Here is a 23,585-nt window from a genome sequence, read left to right on the forward strand (position 1 = left end):
CAGCATTTATAAATCTTATTATTCAACAATATTCACATTACAACATCAACACTGCTCTGCTAGTGACAGGTTCTAATAATCCCAATATATTGTATAGTTCATTTGTAATACATTATCGAGAGGCACTTCCAGTAAGTCTGGCAATAGAGGAGCTACAGTATTGTGTCTAAATTACAAAACAGTAAAAATAAATATTTTTCTAAAAGTTTTTTTTTCATAATATACTTTGAATCTGTACAGAATATATTTGTTTTATACAAAGCCAAACCATATCTAGAAATAAAATGTCATATATCACTTAAACAAATACTGGTGAATCACACAATGTCCCATCCTGTAGGTATTGCTACATGTGTATTGCTACAAGTGCAAGATACTGGTGAGAAGAAAACAATTGAGTCTGTGAAGCGCCTGCTATACAGTAGAAAATAAAAAATAATCATACTAGTCTTGTTTGTGTTGCTTTAAATGAAAAAAAAGTTTGTTTTGGTTTCCTTTGTAACGAACACCGAAAGCTGAAGAATGTAGCATTCAAAGAGTATAGACATACATGTGAAAATGGTATGGCATAGGAGCAGAGCCCCCTTTAAATTGGCTGAAACAACAAACAATACAAAAAGGAATGTTTTTGGTTCAAACCATCAAAAGAAAGGGCTTCAGTCTGAGAGCAGAACAGTCTGCCAGGTCCACTGTGCTACTGCTGCCTATCACAATGCAGTGAAATAAAAATACTACACCGTCTGTTAGCAGGGGAGCCGCCAGGGATTTTGGGCACCATGAAAAGATATCACATTGGTTACTTAAACATTTTTTCTTAATGTTCTAAAATAGTTTGGGCCCCTGTCTGTCACAGGCCCTTAGAATCGTCCTAACTTTTCACCCCCTTACGGCGCCCCTGTCTGTTAGATCAATGCTTCATTAAAGTTTCTTATGCTTTAATCTTCCCTGTCTGTACATGATAATTGTTACTAAGTATAAGCATATCCAGACATGCTTCTCAGGTTCTGAATAACACTGAAAAATAAGAAGATGCAAGAAACATGCTCCTTTTAGGGCTCTTTTTTGTGAAAATCACAGAAAAAGACAGAGTTCATAAAGTGTCTTTGGTTTGCACAAGTTAATTCAGTGTGCAGCAATCGCCTTCTGCTCGTCCCTATTTAAAAGAAACTACTGATACTGGCTTTGTTTTGTACCAGTTTTTACACAAAGACAATGTAAAACGAGATGTCTCTGGCCACTGATGTTGCCAAGAGACACTCAGATAATAACAAAAAACTGATAAAATGAGCTTTCATGTTTGGTTGCCAAGAATATTTCGGAAGAAAATGAAGAATTTTGAGAGCCAGCGGGTAGTTGATATTTAATAGGGCCAAAAGGAAGGGCGTCAAACAAACTCAAAGAGCAACTCATCATCCTCAAGTAGTTTAACCTTTCACTGCAGTGATGTGGGGAGGGAGGCTGTGGCTCAGTGGATAGTGTGCTGGACTTCGAATCACGGGGTAGCAAGTTCGAGTCCCACTGCAGTCAGCATGTCGTTGTGTCCCTGGGCAAGACACTTCACCCCAAATTACTCCTGTGGGGATTGTGCACAGTATTGAATGTATGTTAGTCGCTTTGGATAAAAGCGTCTAACAAATGACATGTAATAGTGTACTTCAAGGTGTGTCAGTACACCATGACATCACTGCAGAGTTGGGTTAAAGTTACTGCAAAACTGGGATCATACCAGTGTTTCCAAAAGTTTTAAAACGTTTCACTTAATCATGCGTAGCCTACTTTACATTTCACAAGACACTTATTAAACCAGCCAACGAAGATGAATAAAGCTACCCTTTAAGATTTGAGGAAACCCTTCCTTATGTCTGACAAAAAAAAACCTCAATGGCAACAAACAGCTTCATATTGTTAACAAAAAGAATAGTGATCACAAACTCTATCACAGCTTTGATTCCGTCTCTTTGATTGCTGCACTGCAGTGTATACAGTTAGTGAGGCAGGGCTGGAAAGGGAGATCAGAGGAAGGGAAGCGTCTATTTTGACTAACTGGATCCCAAGTGAGCTTTGAATTCTCTGATCAGTTAGAATTCAGGCTAATAAAGGGAAAGGAGTGGGAGAAAATCTACAAATTCCCAAACAGAAGTAGGCATGGGATGGTGCAAATGTGAGATATAAGAAAAAATCCATTGCAAGAGTATGCACAGTAGATTGCAAGTGAGGCCTCGATATATACTATACGGTGCGTCGCGTATTTACAGTGCATGGAGCAATAGCTCATTCATGAGTGCCACAAATTCCTGTTGTTTACAGGAGGCTTTTTACAGTTTATGTCATTTTTAAACTGAAATTTGCTACAGAGCTTCAAAAAGGGTCAACTAAAAGACCCATTAGGTTGCCTTACATACAGTTGTGTATCAGCTGGTGTGCAGATCATTCTCACCACTACAGATAAACTTATCATGAGAAGCCAATGCAAGGACAGGCTATTGGAAGACATAAGGTCCAGCAGGGGACATGTATAAATATAAGTCAACTTGCTATATTAAAAACACACTGCTGCACGTTTTGGCAGATAAGACGTACATTGTTCAGGGGTCTGATAACCCTTTCTCTTTTTTTCTGTTGCCAAGCAAAATTTGCTGCTTTCATTATGGACTGAGCCACATCAATGCTGGGGGTAATTTAGCAACGCTGGAAGGACTTCCGACAAAGTTTTATAAGAGAAACTAAATGGAATTGTTCGCCAACTAAAGAATTACTGAAAATATACATTTCTGAAATAATGGACTCAAAAGTGTAGTCATGGAGTCAGACCTACATTTTGAAATCCACCTTAGGAAAATTACCAAATCATTCTACTATCATGATAAGATTATATAAAAAATAAAAGGTTTGCGTCTCAGCAGGATGTAGAATTGGATCGATTGGACGTATGCACTGCCTCAGAACGCTGAGTCCTCACTAAAACCAAGAGACGACAGCTCTCAGATTGTTACACTGGCCTCCTGTGTGTCAAGGAATTTACTATTTGTGTGTTGGTCTATAAAGCACCGAATGGCTTTAGGGCCAAAATAAAAGCCTTATCTTCTGCTCCGTCATGAAGCGTCAGGTCTGCTTACCGTCCCCAAAGTCAGAACTAAAAATGGAGAAGCAGCACTGAGTTCGAAACTTTTCTTTTATTCTGTTCTAGCTTTTTTATCTTTCATTTTATTCATTCAAATGTGTCTTTTTGTATATACTTGTTTTTAATTTTTTGATGCATAATATGTCTTTTATAAATAACCTCAAACTTCCCTGTTGTTAAAAAGTGCTACAATAAATAAACCTGATTTAGTTTCCTCTCAGCTGGATCTGAAACACTAACAATATGCTCAGGCTCAGAGCACAGGCACAGGCTTTCTTTTTTATAGCAGTGAAAACAATCTCACCACTGCACCCTTCTCCGTGCAAAGGAAATACGCAGTCAAGGGCATTAGGTTGCACGGTTGAGCCCTCTTTTGCACAATGGGCGTTTTGATAACAGTGCAATGGATACAGCTGAGGATTTAGACAGTATTAAAGTTAATAAAACTCTAATTGAGTTAAGAAATTGGGTCACAGTAGGGCAAGTTCATCCAGAAAAAAAACTTAGATAGTCTCTGCAAACAAGCCTATTCAATTGGTCTGTTTGTCTCCAGTGCATTTAAATAATTTCATTTCATTAAGTATAATTGGTATCCTTAGTGGATGTTTGCATTTCTATCTAATGCTCTTTGTGAATTAACTAATCACAATTCTCCTGGGCATTTTATGTTGCCTCAGAGATTCCACGACTGCATTCTTGCAAATTCCCTACCTGCTACAGAGCTGAAGAAAAATAACATATCAATGAACTTAAATACCTCTGTTAACAAGCCCCTCAGATAGACGCACACGCTGTGATTTATCAGCCTACATCGCCTCCTGAGCATGTATTCACTTTGCAATTTTGACACATTGACTGCTACACATCAGTAAGTGAAGACACAAGGCATCTATAAATCTCTGAACCTGAATCCCCAGTGCTGCGTAGCTTTGCCAATGTCAGATCAAATACACTGTACTGAGTATCTGTGTAATACATTGTGCAGACTTGGAGACGTATATCATCACATGATTTGGAATCCGACCTAACTGACTCATCTTCAAAGGGTTACATCTAGAGGAATCTACTGAAATGTGAAAAGGATCTAAGACCCCCCCTTGACTTGTCATAAGCAGCTACAAGTCAGGCTAAAAGGCTTCTCCCTCTCCTCCTTCCTCTCTCATTACTAAGTCTTATTACTAAGGCTGTTCTCCGTGTTCACACTCTTCTCCATCGCCACCAGTCTCATTCTCTGAGAACATCAAAGGAGAGCAAAGACACCTCGTTAGGCCATACACCGTGTCATTGGTAAGGACTGCAAATGGAGAACAAAAATCCAGGTCTGCTGACCTATGATAAGATCTCAACGAAACATTCTCTAACATAACTCTATATTTTCTATATTTTGTGTCCATTATGCTACTTTAAAAAGAAACCATGCAGAATAAAAGACATCTTCAATTACAGCCTTTTTCAAACTACTTGTATCTCCTTACCTGTGTTGGTAAAATTCTAACATTCCTTTTTTATTGGCTCTCCTTGAGGATTAACTACATGTACAACATCTTTTGATTTCCTCAGTGTTAGTTAAGAAAACCCTGACAGTATCACAGAAAATTACAGTTTTACACTTCGTCAATTCTAAATTTGACTTTAAAAAGGATTAACTAATATTATATATTAATTATCAATAGACATGTATGCAGCTGTGACCCTTGTTTTGTGTTATTCCTTAAAGCAAGGCTTAGACAAAATGGGTCTTTGCAATTTGGTGCAACATAACAAATGAAGGATTTGGATCTGATTGAATCATTTTTAGCGGGTACACAGCAACCCCTGGATTTGTTTATGTATGATGGAGGTTAATCCTCTCTGGTGATTTGGAGCTGTGAGGTAACTCCTTCCCAGGCCACTATGGCTTACTGGATTACTTTACTTCGGGAAAAATTGGCCTACATACCAGCTATAAATGATATTGCAAAGAAGAAATAATTCTGGTCATTAGTTAGAAAGTGGCATAAAATGTGAATATAAATTATATTTTCTTGACAAAACACATGACCTTATTAGCTAGTTTTGTGTCTTGTAAGTTGGTTTGATGTAATTAACAGTATGATCTGCAGTGTTGTAGCATAAGGGGACCTTACACTTAAAAAGCAGTAATTCAATAGAGTTGTGTTCTACAGTATAATGTGATCTATTACCTTGTTTTCCTTGTGGTACTTTTGTTTTTCACAAAGGGCACCACGTGTCTGAGTAATTCAAAAGCATCACAAACAGCATAGAAAGAAGATCTTGTAAAAGCGGCAAGTAAAGGACAAGGAAGCTACACGTCCTGTCCAGGCCATTTTTTCTCTATGGGTTTCTGCCTTCCTGAGTTGTGTGGCTTTGAAACGTGAAGGTGTGCTGGACTTACTTTTGTAAGAAAACACAGGGAGAGAACATGCGGACAAACATTGTAGTACATGAACAAAACCCTTGTTGTGTATGTTTTTCCTTGAGCGAGAATAAAGCTTTTAGAGCAACAGGGTTCTTTGTTAAACTTCTTATCTGTTCAGAGAATGGAATGTGATTCTACAGTAGCATTGTGTGGGTGTGTGTGAAGCTTGTGTGGGTGTATGTCCGTATTCACAATGTACTACAACTGGGCCTTTTTCCCCGTCTACCTCTCAAATCCACACGGCTGAGCCCCAATGGACACACAGTCTTTTCCCTGGCTTTCATCCCATTGTCTTCACTGACTTGTTACACATCCTCCACCAACCAGCTGAGTGGCTCCACAGTGTGCTGTGGGTGCAACACCAAGGGGGGGGGGGGGTTGTGACAGTGTATTACTCACTGGTGGAATGAATCTGTGAATCTGCGTGGTTAGCCTGTAGTGGGACGGGCAGCCTGGGTGAGGGCAGCCGATCCAGACTAAATCAAACACTACAGCAAAAACAAGTACAGTCCCAATATTTTTTTTTCTTTTGCTCATTGCACCTCTCTTCCCTCAACAGATAAACTGGGCATGCATAATCCCTGTCCTCAAAACCAGGTTTTTGTTAGGCACATATTACCCCAGATATCTTCTACAGTGTTGTGTGATGTGCTGGCTACCATATCAAGAGTTTAGTTATAAGAAATACAAATGTTTAGACAACGTTCAGATTCCTGGTTTAACGAGGAAGACAAAGTTCATAATATCACTCTGGTTCCTTATCGTTTTCCCCCGAAGTCTCTGATTGTGGAAATGTTTCTTCTTCCTCTATAGCCGGTATCTCTTCCCTTTCATCGAGGCCGTCAGTTGACTCCTCCTCCTTGCTTGCTAGCTCTTCCTCTTCCTCGTGAATGGCTGTGATTGGATCAGTGGGGCTGCTGATGCAGTTTGGCTCCTCTTTCTGAGCTTCCTCCTGAGCTTCTGCAGCGATGACTCTTGTCCACATTTCATGGTTTTCCAGAATATGCTGTGTTATCTGGCAAAACACTTTCCTCCTGCTCACCTTGTTGGTTTCTTGTCGCTCTGTCAGAGACAAAGTCAACAGTTAGACAAACTCCTGGAAAAGCTGACCTTGCTTACTTGCCAAAAGATAGAATACAGGACTGATGCAATCTGTCTGAACATTAAATGTTAGCCAAAACCTGGAGACAGTTAGCTCAGCTTAGCTTAGCATCAATAGAGCAAAACCGCATTGACAATGTTTAAAGTTTGTAAAATTCCACAAGCATCATCTCTAAAGCGCTCTTTAGTCAAATACATGCAACATCTTAAATGTAAAATGTAAATGTGTGGCCAGTGACTGCTTGAAGTTGCCTCTCGTTGTCTGGCTACCATAGCAAAGTTAAACTAACTGTTTTTCCCCGTACCTAGTCATTATGCGAAACCAAGAAAAATGTCTCCGGGTTCCAGCTGGATATTATCAAAGACAAATACAAGTCGTATCAATCCGTTAATCTAAATCTCAGTAAGAAAGCAAATCCTTCTATATCCCAAAATGCCAAATGGGCCGTTTAATATGTTAGCTAAATAACAATGCAATTTTACAATCTCTGTAGGCATTCTAACTAAGTGCATCACAGTTGTATGAAGTGGCTATGGGGTACAAATACCTTCCAATAAATGTGAGTAAAACAATTTGTATTAAAACATGACTGTATTATTTTGCAGAGGTTGACATACGGGAGTTCTCAGAACTTGTTGATGTGTCCTCATCTGCTGATTCCTCCTCTTCCTCTTCTGTATCGAGTCCCTCCTTCGCCTCTTCTGCATCTGTCTCTCCCTCAGGGGGGTCAACCCAGCGTGCCGGCATAAGAGCAGCAGAGTTGTAGGAGGAGCACAGAGGCCCCACGATGTGAGTGATGAATGACTCCTGCAGTTTAGCGAGCTGTGGAGCGGACCTGTCCATGAAAGGGCTGATGGGAAGGCCCAGGCTCGCTTCTTCGTCACCCTAGGAGGGTACAAACATGGAAAATATGTCAGATGCACAGAATGGATTAAACATTAATGTGCTGGAAAACATTACATGCACACAATCACACAGTTACAGTTACAGTCCTATTGTGGTCTTTTCCATTTTTGACATTTCTTGATAATAAATATGGCTTAGATGTATGTTGCAGAGTCTTATGTTATATGGCTTCTGTTGATGTGACATACATTGTGTCAGTCATTTGCTGAGGTTTTGTGTTGGTTTTCTTTTTGCCGGGGCTTTTAAAGCGCTTCAGTATAGGGGGACAGAGGGGCAAGGGCTCCCGTTGCTATGGAAACCTGAACTTGTATGGCATCAGTGTGCTGGCCTAGTGGTCCGTGTTATAGATGTGATTATGTGTGTGTATATGTATAGTAGGTGGGGAGAGAGAGAGAGATAAAGGGGATTGTTCATATCATAACAAGAAATTGCTGATATTTTGAATTTAAAGTGGTCCGTATGTGTGTACGTGTGTACATTTGTCTGTGCATAATATGTGCGTGTGTCTGTGCCAATCCATCCCTGGGATCCTTCTCTCTGTGACTGCGAATGAGTGCTTTCAAGGATGACTCATTTAGGCCATCCATTGTTCTGAAGAGAAAAACATACGCAGTCCCTCAAAAGACATACATATTTCTCAAAGCTATTCCGTGAACTGACCAGAGGGTTTGAGATAAGCTAAGACTCAGAAACACATCAGAGGGAGGAAGTCTTCCTCAGAAATAAGCAAAGCTATGATTTTTTTTCTAGATTTTTTTCCTGGTTTTCAAATATACACACATTTTTTTAATTAAGAATGGACAAAATAAACAAATATTGAGAGTCAGTTTGCTGATTGAGAAGCATTGTGATAATACATCTTTGTATACATATAAATGTGTTTTTTCATTTCGAGTTGAATAAATATTAGGGATAAAAGTGAAAGAAATATTTGTTTGCATCTTTACCTTCTTTAATGCATAGCAAAAAATTGCTTTATTTAAGTCTTTGGCGATTTGCTTGGCACTTACTGAACTGACCAATGAGACGCACTGTTGGTTAAGGGCAGGATATGTTGCCATGCATCCATCTACAGTAGTCTCTTAACAAATTCATGAGCTAGTAGACAAGTCTTTTGACTATTCTATTTCTGTTTGCAGGGAACATCCAGTTTCACACATAAAGCACTTGGCGGAAGGTCCTTGAGCGAGAAAGCAAATTACTATCATCTGCAGAGATGCTGTTATGCAGTTGATCCTGACCTCACTCTATAAGAGGTGAGCAAAAAGCTGAATTGCTTCTAGGAAGCAACATCCATAGCTTTATCCTTGGAAATATTGTAATACAATTCCAAGAATCGGATAAGAGTTGGTTAGCTTTTTGCTGACTGTCAATCAAATCTGATAAAACATCACCCACTCAGTCCTTATGATGCATGTTATTTCTGACCTTGAGTAAAAAATACCAAATATCTTGTTTTTTTATTCATAAATGTTGATTAGCATTCAAGTTTTAAGGGGTTTTAAAGTGAGACAAATACAAACAAATGTTTTCTGTAAATAAAATGCAAGGGAAGGTAAGATAATTGTTCTTATTCCTGAGGGGCAATTTGTTGCACAGCCAGCAGTTATACAGTCAACAGACTAATCAGCATACAAACACATAGAAACAGGGAATAATGGATTCTTCAATCTATTGGTCCGACATCTTGGGAGAACATTCTGCAACCAGTTTGCAACCTGAACTCACTGAACATAAGGTGACTGGGGTCGGCAAGGAGAGTTGGGTCTTTTTTGTATCTGTGACCTTGTCCGCTTGAGAAAGGTACACTTGAGATGTTGAAAATAAAATGCACTATTATTCAATTCTCTACACTCATAGGATCTGCAGCTAGAGCAGGAATTGGTCTGGAATGGTCAATAGCTTAAGGTGGCCAATGTGAATTTATAGTAGCAGATACAAAAATTATATATTGTTGTTTAATTGCTCACCCAAGTAAAATACATTCTGACGAGTTTATGATCTCAATTGCTAGTTTCAAGCCTTCGTCAATAAAGCATGATGTTCATTTAAAGAAATGTGATCCCATTTGAAGTAAATCAGATGATTAAGCACCTATGCTTTACCTTTTTTTTTTACCACTATGTTGTCCAATCTGGTTGCTCTCCTTGTTTCCTACTTTCAACTTATAACCCTTTACAGTGTGTTATCAGTTCAGGAATGTATTTGTAAACGTTCTCCAGCATTTGGTTTTATTTTGCTCCACCCTGTTCTATCACTTCTTAGTGCAAAACTAAGATAGCAAAAATGACATACTAGGGTCCTCCTAACCCTAGTCCACAAACCCTTTATGAGATCACAGGGACCTTTTCCTAGAAACAATATAATTATGTTCAGATCTTATATATACGGAGCCCCTAAAGGGACATGTAAAAAAAAAAAAAAACAGAGAGAGAAAAAAAAAAGTCAGGATAACGAGTTAGTATCTCGTGCTCGAGATACTAACTCGTTATCCTGACTTTTTTTTTACTAACTCGTGCGCACTTTTTTTTGTTGAGAAAGTTACCGGTGCGCCAAGGAGGAAGTGAAGCGCACAGGAGACAACCATTTCATTGCAGACTGTTATGTTTACGTGGGGAAATGACAGTGCATACATTATTTGAGATATATATCGTACTTAGACGGCTAGTGACAGGGCGGCCCACTTTGGTACCGGCCCAATGGGATTCGTCCCGATGGCCAGTCCGCCACTGGCTCTGTGTGTGTGTGTGTGTGTGTGTGTGTGTGTGTGTGTGTGTGTGTGTGTGTGTGTGTGTGTGTGTGTGTGTGTGTGTGTGTGTGTGTGTGTGTGTGTGTGTGTGTGTGTGTGTGTGTGTCTATAAAACAGTACTCTGAGAGTCACGGACATTAATTCATAGATCAAAGCAGACTGGTTTACAGACTCGCCAGTGTTTTGCCAATCCGGTGCTTAAACCAATAGCTCTACAACCCTGGCCGAAATGTCCATAAAATTAAGTCTGACTTCAAAATATATCTCAAATAATGTATGCACTGTCATTTCCCCACGTAAACATAACAGTCTGCAATGAAATGGGTTGTCTCGTGTTCCACTTCCTCCTTGGTGCATCGGTAACTTTCTAAAAAATAAATAAAGTCAGGAAAACGGATTTGTTTCTCGTGCGCACGAGAAACAAATCCGTTTTACTGACTTTATTTTTTTTCGCTCTCTCTCTTTTTTTTCTTTTTTTTCCATGTCCCTTTAGGGGCTCCGTATATATATCTTCCTAGCAACGTCTTTGCAATTTGTTACCAGTAAGTAGTATTTAGAACTTACTGTACTTGGTAAAGTACACTTCCACCAATCGATGTGCAATTTTTAAAAAGATAATTGGAAGGGGATTTTTTAGCATACTTGTTCGTAGAACTCGTTGACGATGCCCTCTGTCCACTGCAGGTGCAGCTCCTTACACTTCAGCGGTCCATTGACATCAGCCAGCTTGATGCACATCTGGCACACCAGCAGCCGGTCGTTTTCGTTGGTCCAATCAATACCGGAAACCCCTTCGTCACCCACCTGGGGAGATGTGCACAGGATGGTTTGTGTTAAAACCGTTATGAAATCCCTTAGTTTCAAGACAATCTGAGAGGTTATTCCAAAGATTTTTTACCTTAGCGTTAAATTCTGCAAGGAAGTCAAAGTGCTTTTTGAGGTCAGTGGCCAGGATGGCTTCAATAACTAGGAAGCGGAAGCGTTTGAACTCCACATGTTCGAGGTTTGCCAGGAAGTTAAACTCAGGTCGGGACATAAAGAGGTTCCACGCTGAAGCTGCATGGTGGTTCTCCAAGACGGAACGATCATTGTACAGAAGAGCCTACAGTGGAAGACCAAGAGGAGAAGGTGAAATACAATTCAGTCTTGTTATATAAGATGAACACTTTAGTGTTTTTCACCATGAGAATTGTGGTATTGATATTGACTCTCATGTAATGGATAGAGCTTATTAATTATCTGGTCGGCACTGCCAATAAGCTAATATTGATATGTTCAAATATAATAATAACAATTACTAGTTTTTTTATGGCATATTCCCCCTAGGTTGTTGAATAACTATTATTAATGTAAATTATTACCTTCATGAAATACATTTTTTCACATATAGTACAGGTTGTCACATTGACTTATTGAGTTCAAAGCAAACGTTTTTTGTGACAGCTTGCTCTACTTTATGCTGTTGCGCAGAGTCAGTCTTACCTGCGGTGCACTTGTAGCTACAAGGAAAGCGTTAGTCCTTCCAGGATGGTCATAATCGTGCATTGCAGCAGCTACATAGAGGGCCATGAGCTCCAGGCCAGGGATGAGGCCAGCCAGGGAGCTGTAGCCGTCCTCCAGCACAGAGTTCATCTTGGACACCAGGAAGCCTGTGGCACCAGGAGAAATGCCATTCTCTGGGTCTACGAGCAAAAAGAAACAAAGCTCACACTCCAGTCACTGATGGTGCTCTGTGCTCGAATGATTCCCCCTTATTAGTTACACCTCATTATTCGTCCCCAGGTTGTCGTGTTAAATGTCTGTCTGGAATATGAGTTGTGGCTGCGCCTGTTGCCTTGGTCCTTCTTGACGCCCACGTTATTATTTTTGGCAGCAGCGAAAAGCTGTTAGACAACTTTTATTTTTCACAATGTAAGTAAGTTCACGATGTTATTTTTTTCATATGGATTGTCTATGTTGTTATTATTAAGTTGCTTATTCTAAACGCACGATATCTATTGCAAGTCTGTCTCTCCTGCGAGAGGGATTCCTCCGCCTCTTGGATTTTCTTAATACCTTTTAGTTTTTTTGTGGGGGAGTTTATATTTGTCCACTGCAAGGGGCTAAGGACAGAGGGTGTGTTTTGATATACTGTACAGCAAACAACAATTAAACTGTGTACAGCCTTTACACATTTGAAAACCCCTGAGGCAAATTTGTAATTTTTACTAATTTCACCTAGCTACTATTATTATTTAATCGGAAGGACATTATCAACATACTGTGTCTGTCTGTCTGTCTGTCTTTTGTAAACAATGTGTGCATGTTCAGTTTAGTTTTGTTTCGTAAGCCTTCCTCTGTGAATGTGTGTGAAATAATATGCAACATGTTACAGCATGTATTACATGATTTATCTGGACATAAGAGATCAACTGGCGGTGGTGGCAAAGTCAATAGGGACTTGGCTTGAGAACTGGAAAGTCACCAGTTCAAGTCCCGAAAGTCCAAGTGCTACCGAGGTGTCCCTGAGCTAGGCACCGTTCCCCACACTGCTCCCCCCAAGCGCCGTACATAATGGCAGCCCACTACTCCTAACAGGATGGATCAGCAATGTATTATACCTACAAACATCTGGACCTTATGGGGAACATATTGTGCAGGCCTGCTCTTAAAACGTATGCATTAAAAGTCCTCACCAGTGTGTATCCCATTCTCAGTCAGCAGGGTCGGCAGGCCCGGTACCGGCTGAGTGGTGAGGTACCAAACAGCATGGAGCACATCAGTGGCATGGATCCGGTTATGATCTGGGGAGGGTAAAAAACATTTTAAAAAGGGGTTGATACGATTGATTGCAGTCAGCAGTGTTAGGCTTGCTCTTTTATAATAAATATTTGTAAAATCTTAGATATATGTTGCAAAAGTACATTGCAGGCACTATTTTCCCGGTTTTCATAGGGAAGAGAACATCTAAACCATGTACACCTCCTAAAAATAATTGCATAATGTATAAATATAGTTGTACTCTATTTTAGAAACATAAGGATTTTAGATGCTGTAAAACCATTTTAAAAGCTCATACTACCCATCAGCTACATATGCCATTTCAATATGAATTGAAATGAGCAAATAGTTAATTAGATATGATCATCTTGTGACTTGATATGTCTGCCAACTGTCAAGTATAAGAGCACACCGTAAATTACTAAAGCAGAAACAAGGCCTGTTCTCATATCACTTTAACAAGGCACTACATCCCCCTTGTGGCTGATAAAAGTAATGCTCGACATCAATAATTCACTTAATTTGATAAACATGAAAATCTTCCACTCACAAGGGATGACCCTGTATCCGTTCTCCAAAGCATGGAAGTAGTTCATGAACTCTCGTACAGGAATTCTGAAGGTCTCAAATAGACCTGTGTCCTCAAAGAGCTTATAGGAAACCTGGGATATGAAACAAGGAAAACATACTGTGAGTCATATTTAATAGAGGTTCAGAAGTACCTGCACAAGTTAGATGCCGCCTATCACAGTGCACTGAGATGTCTTACTAATTGTAAAGCACTTACTCATCACTGTACCCTGTATGCCAGGGCAGGTTTGCCTTCACTTACTGTACGGAGGCTCAGTCATTGGTACATGTTCATATATAAAGCCATGTTGGGTAAACTCCCGTCTTATATCTGCTCTCTGATCAGACAGAGAGTTGCAGGTAGCTATTGCCTGAGATCACATGATGTGGTCTTATTACATGTGCCAAGTGCAAGGACTAACTTAGGCACGAAAGCTTTTATGTGCGCAGCTCCTCTTGCTTGGAACAGTCTTCAAAAATAATTGAATTGAATTTGGTTCCACTGCATGTTTTTAAAGCTCGGATAGGTGCAATGATACTTGATACTGTTGGTACTTGTCAATGTCGCTAGGTATGTAATAAATGTAGCCCTGTAAATATGATGTATGATGTCCTTTATTGTTTTATGTTGTTTTATGTTTCATGTTGTAACCTACTTGCTGCAGGCCTCCCTTGAAAAAGAGATCAATGATCTCAATGGGACCTACCTGGTTAAATAAAGGTTTGAAAGTAGCACATATTTTGTTAAAGAAAGGTTGAGAATCGGCGAAGACAAAATTATTTTTGGAACAGCTGGAAAATATGTCTTCCCACTGCCTGTACAGCGAATGCTACTTCTACACCAAGCTGTTAATTGCATACATGTGAAACAGTCCTAAAATTAGAGTCCCCCTTAATTGAATTGGTATTGATATCTCAGAAATCTTTTAAGTGTTTCAACATTTCATCATCAATAAGTGATTTACCTGACTAAGGATGCAGCCTGTCTTGCCATTGGTCTTCTCCATCAGACTGAAAATAGGAAAGTTCCAGTTGTTGATTTGACACAAGAGAGGCTCCAGCTCCGACACCGCCAGAGGCTCCTGGGCAGAGATTGGCTTGTCCTGTCAGGTAGAGTAAAATAACTTATATCATTTCAACATCCTTATTAAGAAAGAAATGATCCATCTTCTTCTTTTTCTCATAGTTTTTTTGAGGGATTTGAAGCATTTGAGCTCATAAGAGACAATTGAGACTTTTTTGTTCCTGTTACCCAATCAGCCCTTTCTGACGGCCTACCTCTGGTGATGGCAGGAGTGGGTGAAGAACGATGCCCTCTGCCAGATACTCCCTGCAACCTTCCCTGGCTTCAGGCTGCTTCTTGCCTCCCTCTCCCTCCTCATCATTCTGTGCAAAGTCGCTGCTGTCACTGTGGTTGGTCTCATAGGTGCTGTCGTAGGTGCTGTCATAGTCTGAGGAAGCTACTGCGCGCTCATCTGGGGACACAGTACACATTGGAATTGAATACATTGATATTGGCAGTAAAACAAAATTACAATGAGGGACAGCGAGTTAAAGGTCCCCTATTATACTGTTTTTCATCAATATATTATAGGTCTCAGATATATACAAAACATGTCTCTGAAGTGTAGTCGAAATACCAAACAGTATCATTGTAGCATCCCGTAATCCCCTCTGTTTCAGCCCTGTTTCAAAAGTGCTGATTCTCTGTCTGTTACTTTAGATGAAAATAAGGAGCCACTCCCCACGCCCCTCCGAGAGATATTTGGTTAAAAAGAACACAATGGTGCTCTAGGAGGAGATGCAGGTGATAAGGTGGGGGGGCTTACCTTGGTTGGTGATTGGCTAATGTTTACACAAGCCAAAAAATCGTTATGACATCATAAAGTTGACAACATCTGATCAGCTCATTTTCAGACAGGTTTTTATATAAATGGATCAGGGCAAAAAGTGAGCCAATCTTTTTTCCTGAAACTTTCAGAATCTCACAGAGGGGACACGTATGAATAAAAGACGTGAAAAGGTGGATTTTGCATAAAACGGGGCCTTTAAATCATATTATGAACCTCGAAAATAAGATTGAAAAAATCTATCATAGAACCTACTCTGCTGTTTACCTGGATGGGGTATTCTGTCCCCTTTGTCGAAAGATTCCCCCCTGTGGTTCAATTGATTGTTGAATGGCCTGCCACAGCTGATGGGAGGAGAGCAGAGAAGCGACTCATTGAGAAAACGAATTTCCCTCATTTTCACACAAACAGGCGCTTCTAAAGCCTCATTACAATATTTGGGAATTGGAACTTTTATGAATGGAAGATAATATTGTGTGTTTGTGCATGTATGTTACCTGCCGCAGAGTGATGCAGGCCGCCAGTGAGGGGTGGTGGAGCTCGGGGCGCTTTGGCTGTGAGTTAAGGCTCTGTGCTGGCTCTTGGGGACCACAGAGCCAGGGGTCTGCTCTAAAAGGGGCACAGCCAGCTCAGGAAGCTGCACTGAACATGTCTTGATGGTTGGGCTGGAGGCAGGCGTGCCCTGGTGGGGAGGAGATGGGCACGGAGAGCCCAGAGGTGATACGTTGGAGGGGGGGAAACCTGAAAGAGAGGGCAATATTAACTCATATCCAAACATCTTTCTGTAGTTTGATCCTCTTGATACCCGTTTTCCTCTGTCTTTATCTTATTAATGTACTTATTTTTTTTAACAAACACACAGAGACACACCTGGTCTTCCCAGTGGATTGCTGTAGAGGTGGTTGATGGTGACGTTGGCAGCATAGGAGGCGGACATGGAGCGACTCTTTGAGATGGTCATCATCAAGGAGTTGTTCCACAATTCACTGATTCAATGTAAGAAAACCATCACCGTTACTGTAATCAGAGGCACTGTAATGCTCTTGATTGCAGTGCGTTGTGTGTGAGCGTTACCTCTCTGTGGTGTGTTTGATGCTGGCTGAGCGGTCTCGGCGCACAGGGCCCGGCTCGATGGTGGGCATCCCTGTAGCTGAGGTGGTGGTGGTCCAAGTTGAGGAGATTCTCCTGAGCAATCCTGGGGGCAAGCTCCGTCTTAGACGCTGTAAGGCAGATAAACAAACACACGTTTAGGCTGTAGAAGAAGCTTCAGGAGTCTGATGAGGCCATAAGGACAACATTATTGTACTTGGGCACTGAACAGAATCTTGAGTGGGAAAACTACTAAATCAAATCAAATCAAGTTTTATTTATATAGCACATTTTTAAAACGATTTTTGGTCGAGCCAAAGTGCTGTACATATAATAATTACCTTACAGTAAGGACACTATACAGCAAATACAACAGCACAGTTTGTGCAGAATATCAGTATGAGAAAACGACACCCTCTGTCCTTAGACCCTCACATCGTACAAGGAAAAACTTCCGGAGAAAAAATCCACAGTTTAGAGGGAAAAATGGGAGAAACCTCAGGGAGAGCAACAAGAGTTGCAAGGTATTGGAAACTACAAAAATAATATATCTTGCCAGTGTGTTTGTAAGAAAAGTACATTTTTATGTCATGATAAGTAGAACTACAGTATATGACAACACCCTTAGAATACCTACATTTGATATCATACCCTGGATTCTTGTGAATTAACATGAGTACCTTTTGCATTTCAAATGTCTTGCTTTCTGTCTTTTCACATCTGCTCTAATTCCATTTATGAATACCAAGGCCTTGTTTTCATAAAGCAAGTTTTGTTAATGTTAAATGAATATATTACCATGGCATTTGTACATCCCCTTAAACAGTTTTTGTTTTAAAAGATAGGCAAGTATGAGAAAAAGTTTGGGGAAAATCCCCAAAAGTCACAGTTTACACAGTTCCCACAATTAGAGACCAAATAGAACATCAAGGAACGAATCGCAGCTCCATTTCCACACAGAAATAGCTCTATTAGTTAAACTGACAATTCAAGTTAGCCTCAGGCAAATTAGTTAACTCAGAGCTATATTTTCTTACAAAGAAATGGTTGTGTCTCCTCTTTAGCATCAAACTAGATGGGTGCCCTATTTGTACTTCCAGACCATTATTGTGTATGTAAGCATATGGGAGACAGAATGGCAAGTAGAGAGAGTGACACTTGTTTCCCCCGTGGATTCAATCTATCCAAAGTTGTACATTTTGTTGTAAAGCCTTGAGCCAAACTCAGTCAGTTTTTGTACAGTCAGTGTGTCTCTCTCTCCCTCTCCCTCTCGCACACAAAGGCACACACACAATGGTCTATAGAGGGCAGCAGAGGATCACATAGATTGAAGGAAGTACAGTTGATTGTTAACTTGTTAGGATAATGCACACACACACACATACACCACAAACAAAAACACACGCATGCACACACACACACAGTTTTCTACTTCCCTCCCACAGCGAAGGAAAGCTATGCAAAGGCATCTAACAGTGTTGAAGAAGGACAGAGTGATCAAACACTGAGCATCACGTCTGCTTTTCACTGTTGAATTATATTACTGTGTGGAAATGCAGCTTTGAATTCAGATCTGAAACATCTGCACTGCATTATTATGCAATAATGTAGCTGACAAGAATATAAGTAGACATGAAGTTGGCTGTAATGAACTGCTGCATGTTATCTTGGACGTCTCACATAAAGTCTCTGCTTCTTTATTTCTGTACTAAAGTGAAGAAAATAAAAACCCCATTGGGATGATTTGGATGTGTAGCTGTAATATGAACTTTTACAAATATAAATCAGTGCCCCAGATGTGTGGTTTAATGTTTGGCAGATGCTATAAAATTGACAAATAGCCAGAACTGCTTGATATAAACCCTGGGAAAAGAGAGCCGAAACGGTTCATCAGCGTTTAACCAAAATAAAACAAAGTGTTTTTTTGTGCCATTTAGCTAAGAAAACACCAGAATAACAAATGCACCTTGGTCATCAACATTTCTTATTGCCTTTATGTAACTGCTATTTCTGACAGGGCAGCACAAGTCAGCTGAATCACCAACTGTAACCCATTGCTTCATGCAGACTCACAAATCCCCAATGAGCTAAAATGAGACAGCATCTCATTGAGTTTCACTACATGGGTCGAGCATTTGAGTGCACTCAGGCAGTGTTAAAGCTGCTTGTCACTTTCCTGGTAGGCTATCCTGCATTGCATCACACGCTTTACTTAGTTTCCTTGCCGCCTTAAGTGCACGCATACATTTTGAAGTACTGGCGATGTAAAACATTAAAAAGCCCTCTGGAAGCCTGTGCGTCATTGTTAGCTACATTAGAGCCCCACACTACGCAAGCAGTAAGGGAAGGAATGGGGGTGTACTGCAGCGTACAACAAAACTTAAATTCTTATGGTAATACATCTACGTTTTCTTATTCAGAGATATTTCCTTTGTACTTTGCTTCCTGATGGAGAACATTAAGATCTATTTACAAGCCCTAGGAAGTATTAATACATATTAAGGAGGCCGATAAAGTCTACTTAGAATAACACACACTCCAACACAAAACTGCATAAGAGGAAGTTTCAACATGCATGATCTTTAAAAAAGCTATTGCTCTTCCAAAGCTGACACATTCTCTGCTGTTGGTTCAGTGTAATAATTCCATATTGCACTTTTGGACCATTTTGTCAGTGAAAACATGCAGGGAGAAAGAGGGGGTAGGGGAGAGTGGGACGAAGAGGGGGGAGCTGGTGAGAGGGAGGGGGAGGGCTCGATAACTTGTTTTGGTCATTGAGCCTAGTGGTAGTGTACAGTTCTCTTCATCATACGTGAAGTGTGTGAACTCAACTGCAGAATGTACTCTCTATATTAGCATTTTCTTTTTATTATCTGCTCTGTGTTGACATTGTTAGGCTGAAAACACATGGGTTGATTCCTGAGATATGTTGAATAATAGTAGCATAAAGCCTTTTGTGGCTCCAGGGGGAGCTGCATTAAATCTGATAAATTGCTTCAACTAACGTCACTGCGTCAGTTGGGTTTGAAGACTACAAGAATCTGGAGGTGTGGAGAAAGAGAGATTTGTTTCTTCCCCCTTACTTTGGTGTTCCAGGACAAATTTGACCGGTCGGTTTTAACTGCTCTTAGATGAGCATAAAAAACATTAATCATCACCACCTTTTATTTAACAGCCATTTAAGCTGTAAACAATGTCTCAAGACTACTTGTTACATTAATAACTTCAGTGAATATACAAAGAATAGACATTAACATTTTGTTGGTTTGTGGGTGTGTACTATCTGATGGGTGAACATCTAGGTTACCCATTCATTTCATATGGCGGCCATTTTTTGGTAAAGTTGACTAAACCACAAAGTTGACTAAACCAACCAAAATTCAATGAAAGTGATGATCAGCAATTTAACATGTCAAAATGCCCACTGATATCATAATGCCTTGAGGCAATCAAATGTAAAACACAACATTTATGATTGATGAAACTAGTAACTTGGTCAGATTTGACCCGAACACGACAGGAGGGTTAAGTAAATTGGGGGTGGTTCAACCAAAAAGTTAATTTGGTATTTCATAGGAATTTCCATTACCAACAACACTAATTTGTAATGTCTCATTATTCTTTTAGTTCATCTTTGACGCCTACAATTTAACTAGACATCTGTGGGAGGGTCCTGACCCTCAGGTTGGGTCCAGTGCTACAAGTCACCATGGTGTTGATTTATGTATCTGTATTATATAACTCAGTATAAAAGACTATGCTATTGAGCATAATCAGTGTCATTCTTACAATAAATCTTTGGGGGCCCAATTAATTGTCCTCTTAGCTGGCGAGTGAACTCCCAATTAAAATCACTATCGTCATTTTAATCGATATAACATTGATTATTGATGTTATTTCACACAGGACCAAAAAACAGAAAATAAACACATTTTAAAGGGAGAAAAACATTTACCTTTGGAATGGCCAGTCTCTCTGTTTTCTCCGGCCCCTCCTCAGAGTCAGAGCAGGTGTTTATGTCTGCAGGAATGCGGGGCCGATGGAGCGGCTGGAGGCTGATCTGGGTGCTGAGGAGGTTGCTGACGGCCTTCAGGGAGCTGCAGGTGTTGGGGGGCAGCGAAGGGTCTGCCAGCAGGTCTGAGATCAGACCGTGGGCCTCCCCCATCACCGCGATGTCCACGACCACATTCGTGCCCGAAGACTGTAGAAGAAAAGAGATAAAGAGATAGAGAATGAGATAATAATTCTTTGTTCATCTTTGTGGTGTAATGCAATGATGATGCGGTGAACATACGTCACGCCACACTGACGCACACAGCTATTTTATCTCGGTACCTGAGAGGAGAAGGGAATATACACTGTGTGTGTGTGTGTGTGTGTGTGTGTGTGTGTGTGTGTGTGTGTGTGTGTGTGTGTGTGTGTGTGTGTGTGTGTGTGTGTATGTGTGTGTGTGTGTGTGTGTGTGTGTGTGTGTGCGCGTGTGTGTGTGTGTGATCTGAAAATGTCATATGTGCTGTGTGTTGGAGCATCTGTCTTTATACTTAATTTAACATCCTACAGTCCCAGCAGGTACTAACTATGACATCCTTGTTCAGGTGAGGTGAAAGTCTAAATATGTGATAGAAAATAAAGCTGGTAGCATGATGGCAATTAAGGTTGAACATGTATGATGCTGTAAAACATATAATAGCCGTGTCCTACATTCTACAACACTCCAATTAGGAATTAAAAACACTCCCGCTTCTCCCGTCCTGCCTACATTTAGCTGTCACTCATCATATTGACTCGTAAGCCCAGAGGCTCATGTATGTTAAAGGTCACCCCTGTTAGCTTTCAGTATGGATTCAACCGTTAATGTCAACATGTGCTAATCATCTCCTCTTTAGCTTCTAATCAATTTCCACACACTCTGAATCATATGAAAAACACACACACACACACACACACACACACACACACACACACACACACACACACACACACACACACACACACACACACACACACACACACACACACACACACACACACACCACACACACACACACACACACACACACACACACACACACACACACACACACACACACACACACACACACACACACACACACACACACACACACACTTAGCATTTGTATGCCGTATGACACAATTGGTACATGAAAACAAAAAGTCGATAACGTAGACTTTGAATGAAACTCACAAATCTTCCAACAATGCAATAATGGAAAACTTAAATGCGTGTCTGAAATCAAAGGCCAACCTTCAGTTATTGGCAGTTATCATATTTTTCTTACAGCTACATTTCAGAGGGTTTATTAGCCTGGCCTACTCTCCAACAGGGATGTGTGTTTACAACGCTAGTTTAGGTTAGAAGCTTATTTGGAGAACATTATTAGGAACTTTTGGACCAAAAACCAAAGGCCCGCCATTAAGTATTTGAAATCAATCTTTTGGAAAAAACAATGAAGCATCATCATGACAGTTGCTGAACTTTGTGTGAACCTTTCCTGTTTACTCAGTATATAGTGTAGATATCCTCTTTATGTATCTGTCTCTACTCTTGACGTCTTGATAAAAGATAATCACAGCAAACAATAAAATGCAATGCAAACTTTGAATTTTTGTTCTCCTTTTTTCGATCCTGTATTCTGTTCTCCACTGTGCCAGCACATGAAGCAAATTAGCTCACGTGATACCTCCATGCATAATCCTTCACCCTCCCATCTGCCTGCCCCCCCGAGGCTGCGAGGCTTGGAGACTGGCAGCAACCTCTGCTTTTGCCACTCCGCTTGTATCTGTGCCCTTTCCACTTTGTTAGTGATTTTACTCAGTATTCTACTCTATTTGGGTCCTCAATTCATCTTAAACACGTTCAGTCACTCTTCTCTACTTCACATACTGTATATATATTTGACTCTGGTAGAGTTTATTTCTAGGTACTAAAACAGTACTAAAAGTAGAGTAGGTAGAGTAGATGGGGAAACATAAAATGTAACAATGGCAGAGCCCCCCCTCTGTAGTCAAACAAAGTGACGGATGATTCTCATACTTTGCTTCTTTAAACAGATTGTATTAGCTCTTCAAACATATCAGAGCTCCGGCCTGTGATGTGATGAGTAAATGCATCAAGCACATAGGAAGATAGTTTCCTGGAAGAGCGCGTGTCTGTTTGTGTGCATGAGCGGGTGCGCATGTGTCACCTCAACCTGAACAAAACCCATTAGACCACTCCAGAGCTTTATGACATCCTGCTATTGTGACATTCACCCATTACCTGGCAGTAATGGTCTCTGTTCAGCTAATGTCAGGGAGAGAGTCAGATAGAAGGAGCTTGTCTGTCTGTCTGTCTGTCTGCCTGTCTGTCTGTCTGTCTGTCTGTCTGTCTGTCTGTCTGTCTGTCTGTCTGTCTGTCTGTCTGTCTGTCTGTCTGTCTGTCTGTCTGTCTGTCTGTCTGTCTGTCTGTCTGTCTGTCTGTCTGTCTGTCTGTCTGTCTGTCTGTCTGTCTGTCTGTCTGTCTGTCTGTCTGTCTGTCTGTCTGTCTGTCTGTCTGTCTGTGTGTTGCAGCCGTTTCAGGAAAATAATGGTCTCAGTTAAATGTCTATTTAAGCCTAGGAAACAAAGAACAAGGCTACGTTATATGTATGCATTGGCAAGTCCATTCAGTAAAACATGTAAAAGCATTTGAGAGGATGGAGTGCTACAGAGCGACGTTCTGGTGGAGACACAGTGAGGCAACACGAGGGAGAAGGTTATCGATTCCTCCCAGCATAAAGGCCGTCAGGAGACAGCAGGCGGAGCGATGGTCAATGAGTAAATCATCAGTGGCACTGGGCACACACAGGCAAATGAGTGTATACACACAGGCATGCATGTACCAGAATTGCCCCTTGGGATCAGTTTGTCAAGCGTTCAGTGTAATACAGTACATGCTGTGCACAGAAAGATGGGATATAATCACATAATATTAAACACTGGCCTATGATGATGAACACAAATAAGAAAAATAAGGTCAG

General features: G+C 40.6%; 1 protein-coding gene across 2 annotated transcripts in view; it reads right to left on the reverse strand.

The window, feature by feature from the left end:
• Positions 1-23,585, reverse strand: part of LOC117552275 (cGMP-inhibited 3',5'-cyclic phosphodiesterase A-like) — a 49,989-nt gene continuing 26,404 nt past the window's right edge. Inside the window, exons 2-15 of one of the 2 annotated variants that reach the window (XM_034225625.1) lie at positions 20,522-20,767; positions 16,552-16,697; positions 16,348-16,463; positions 15,975-16,218; positions 15,733-15,821; positions 14,906-15,102; positions 14,593-14,730; positions 13,608-13,719; positions 12,973-13,080; positions 11,780-11,979; positions 11,196-11,399; positions 10,940-11,101; positions 7,260-7,527; positions 1-6,602 (exon numbers count right to left, since the gene is read on the reverse strand). In XM_034225625.1, the coding sequence (XP_034081516.1) occupies positions 6,286-6,602; positions 7,260-7,527; positions 10,940-11,101; positions 11,196-11,399; positions 11,780-11,979; positions 12,973-13,080; positions 13,608-13,719; positions 14,593-14,730; positions 14,906-15,102; positions 15,733-15,821; positions 15,975-16,218; positions 16,348-16,463; positions 16,552-16,697; positions 20,522-20,767 (2,547 nt within the window). In that variant the 3' untranslated portion in view covers positions 1-6,285. The remainder of the gene's footprint in view (positions 6,603-7,259; positions 7,528-10,939; positions 11,102-11,195; positions 11,400-11,779; positions 11,980-12,972; positions 13,081-13,607; positions 13,720-14,592; positions 14,731-14,905; positions 15,103-15,732; positions 15,822-15,974; positions 16,219-16,347; positions 16,464-16,551; positions 16,698-20,521; positions 20,768-23,585) is intronic. The other variant, XM_034225624.1, reaches the window with a different exon arrangement.

The sequence above is a fragment of the Gymnodraco acuticeps genome, unplaced genomic scaffold (genome assembly GCF_902827175.1).
Source record: "Gymnodraco acuticeps unplaced genomic scaffold, fGymAcu1.1, whole genome shotgun sequence".
Lineage (NCBI taxonomy): Eukaryota > Metazoa > Chordata > Actinopteri > Perciformes > Bathydraconidae > Gymnodraco > Gymnodraco acuticeps.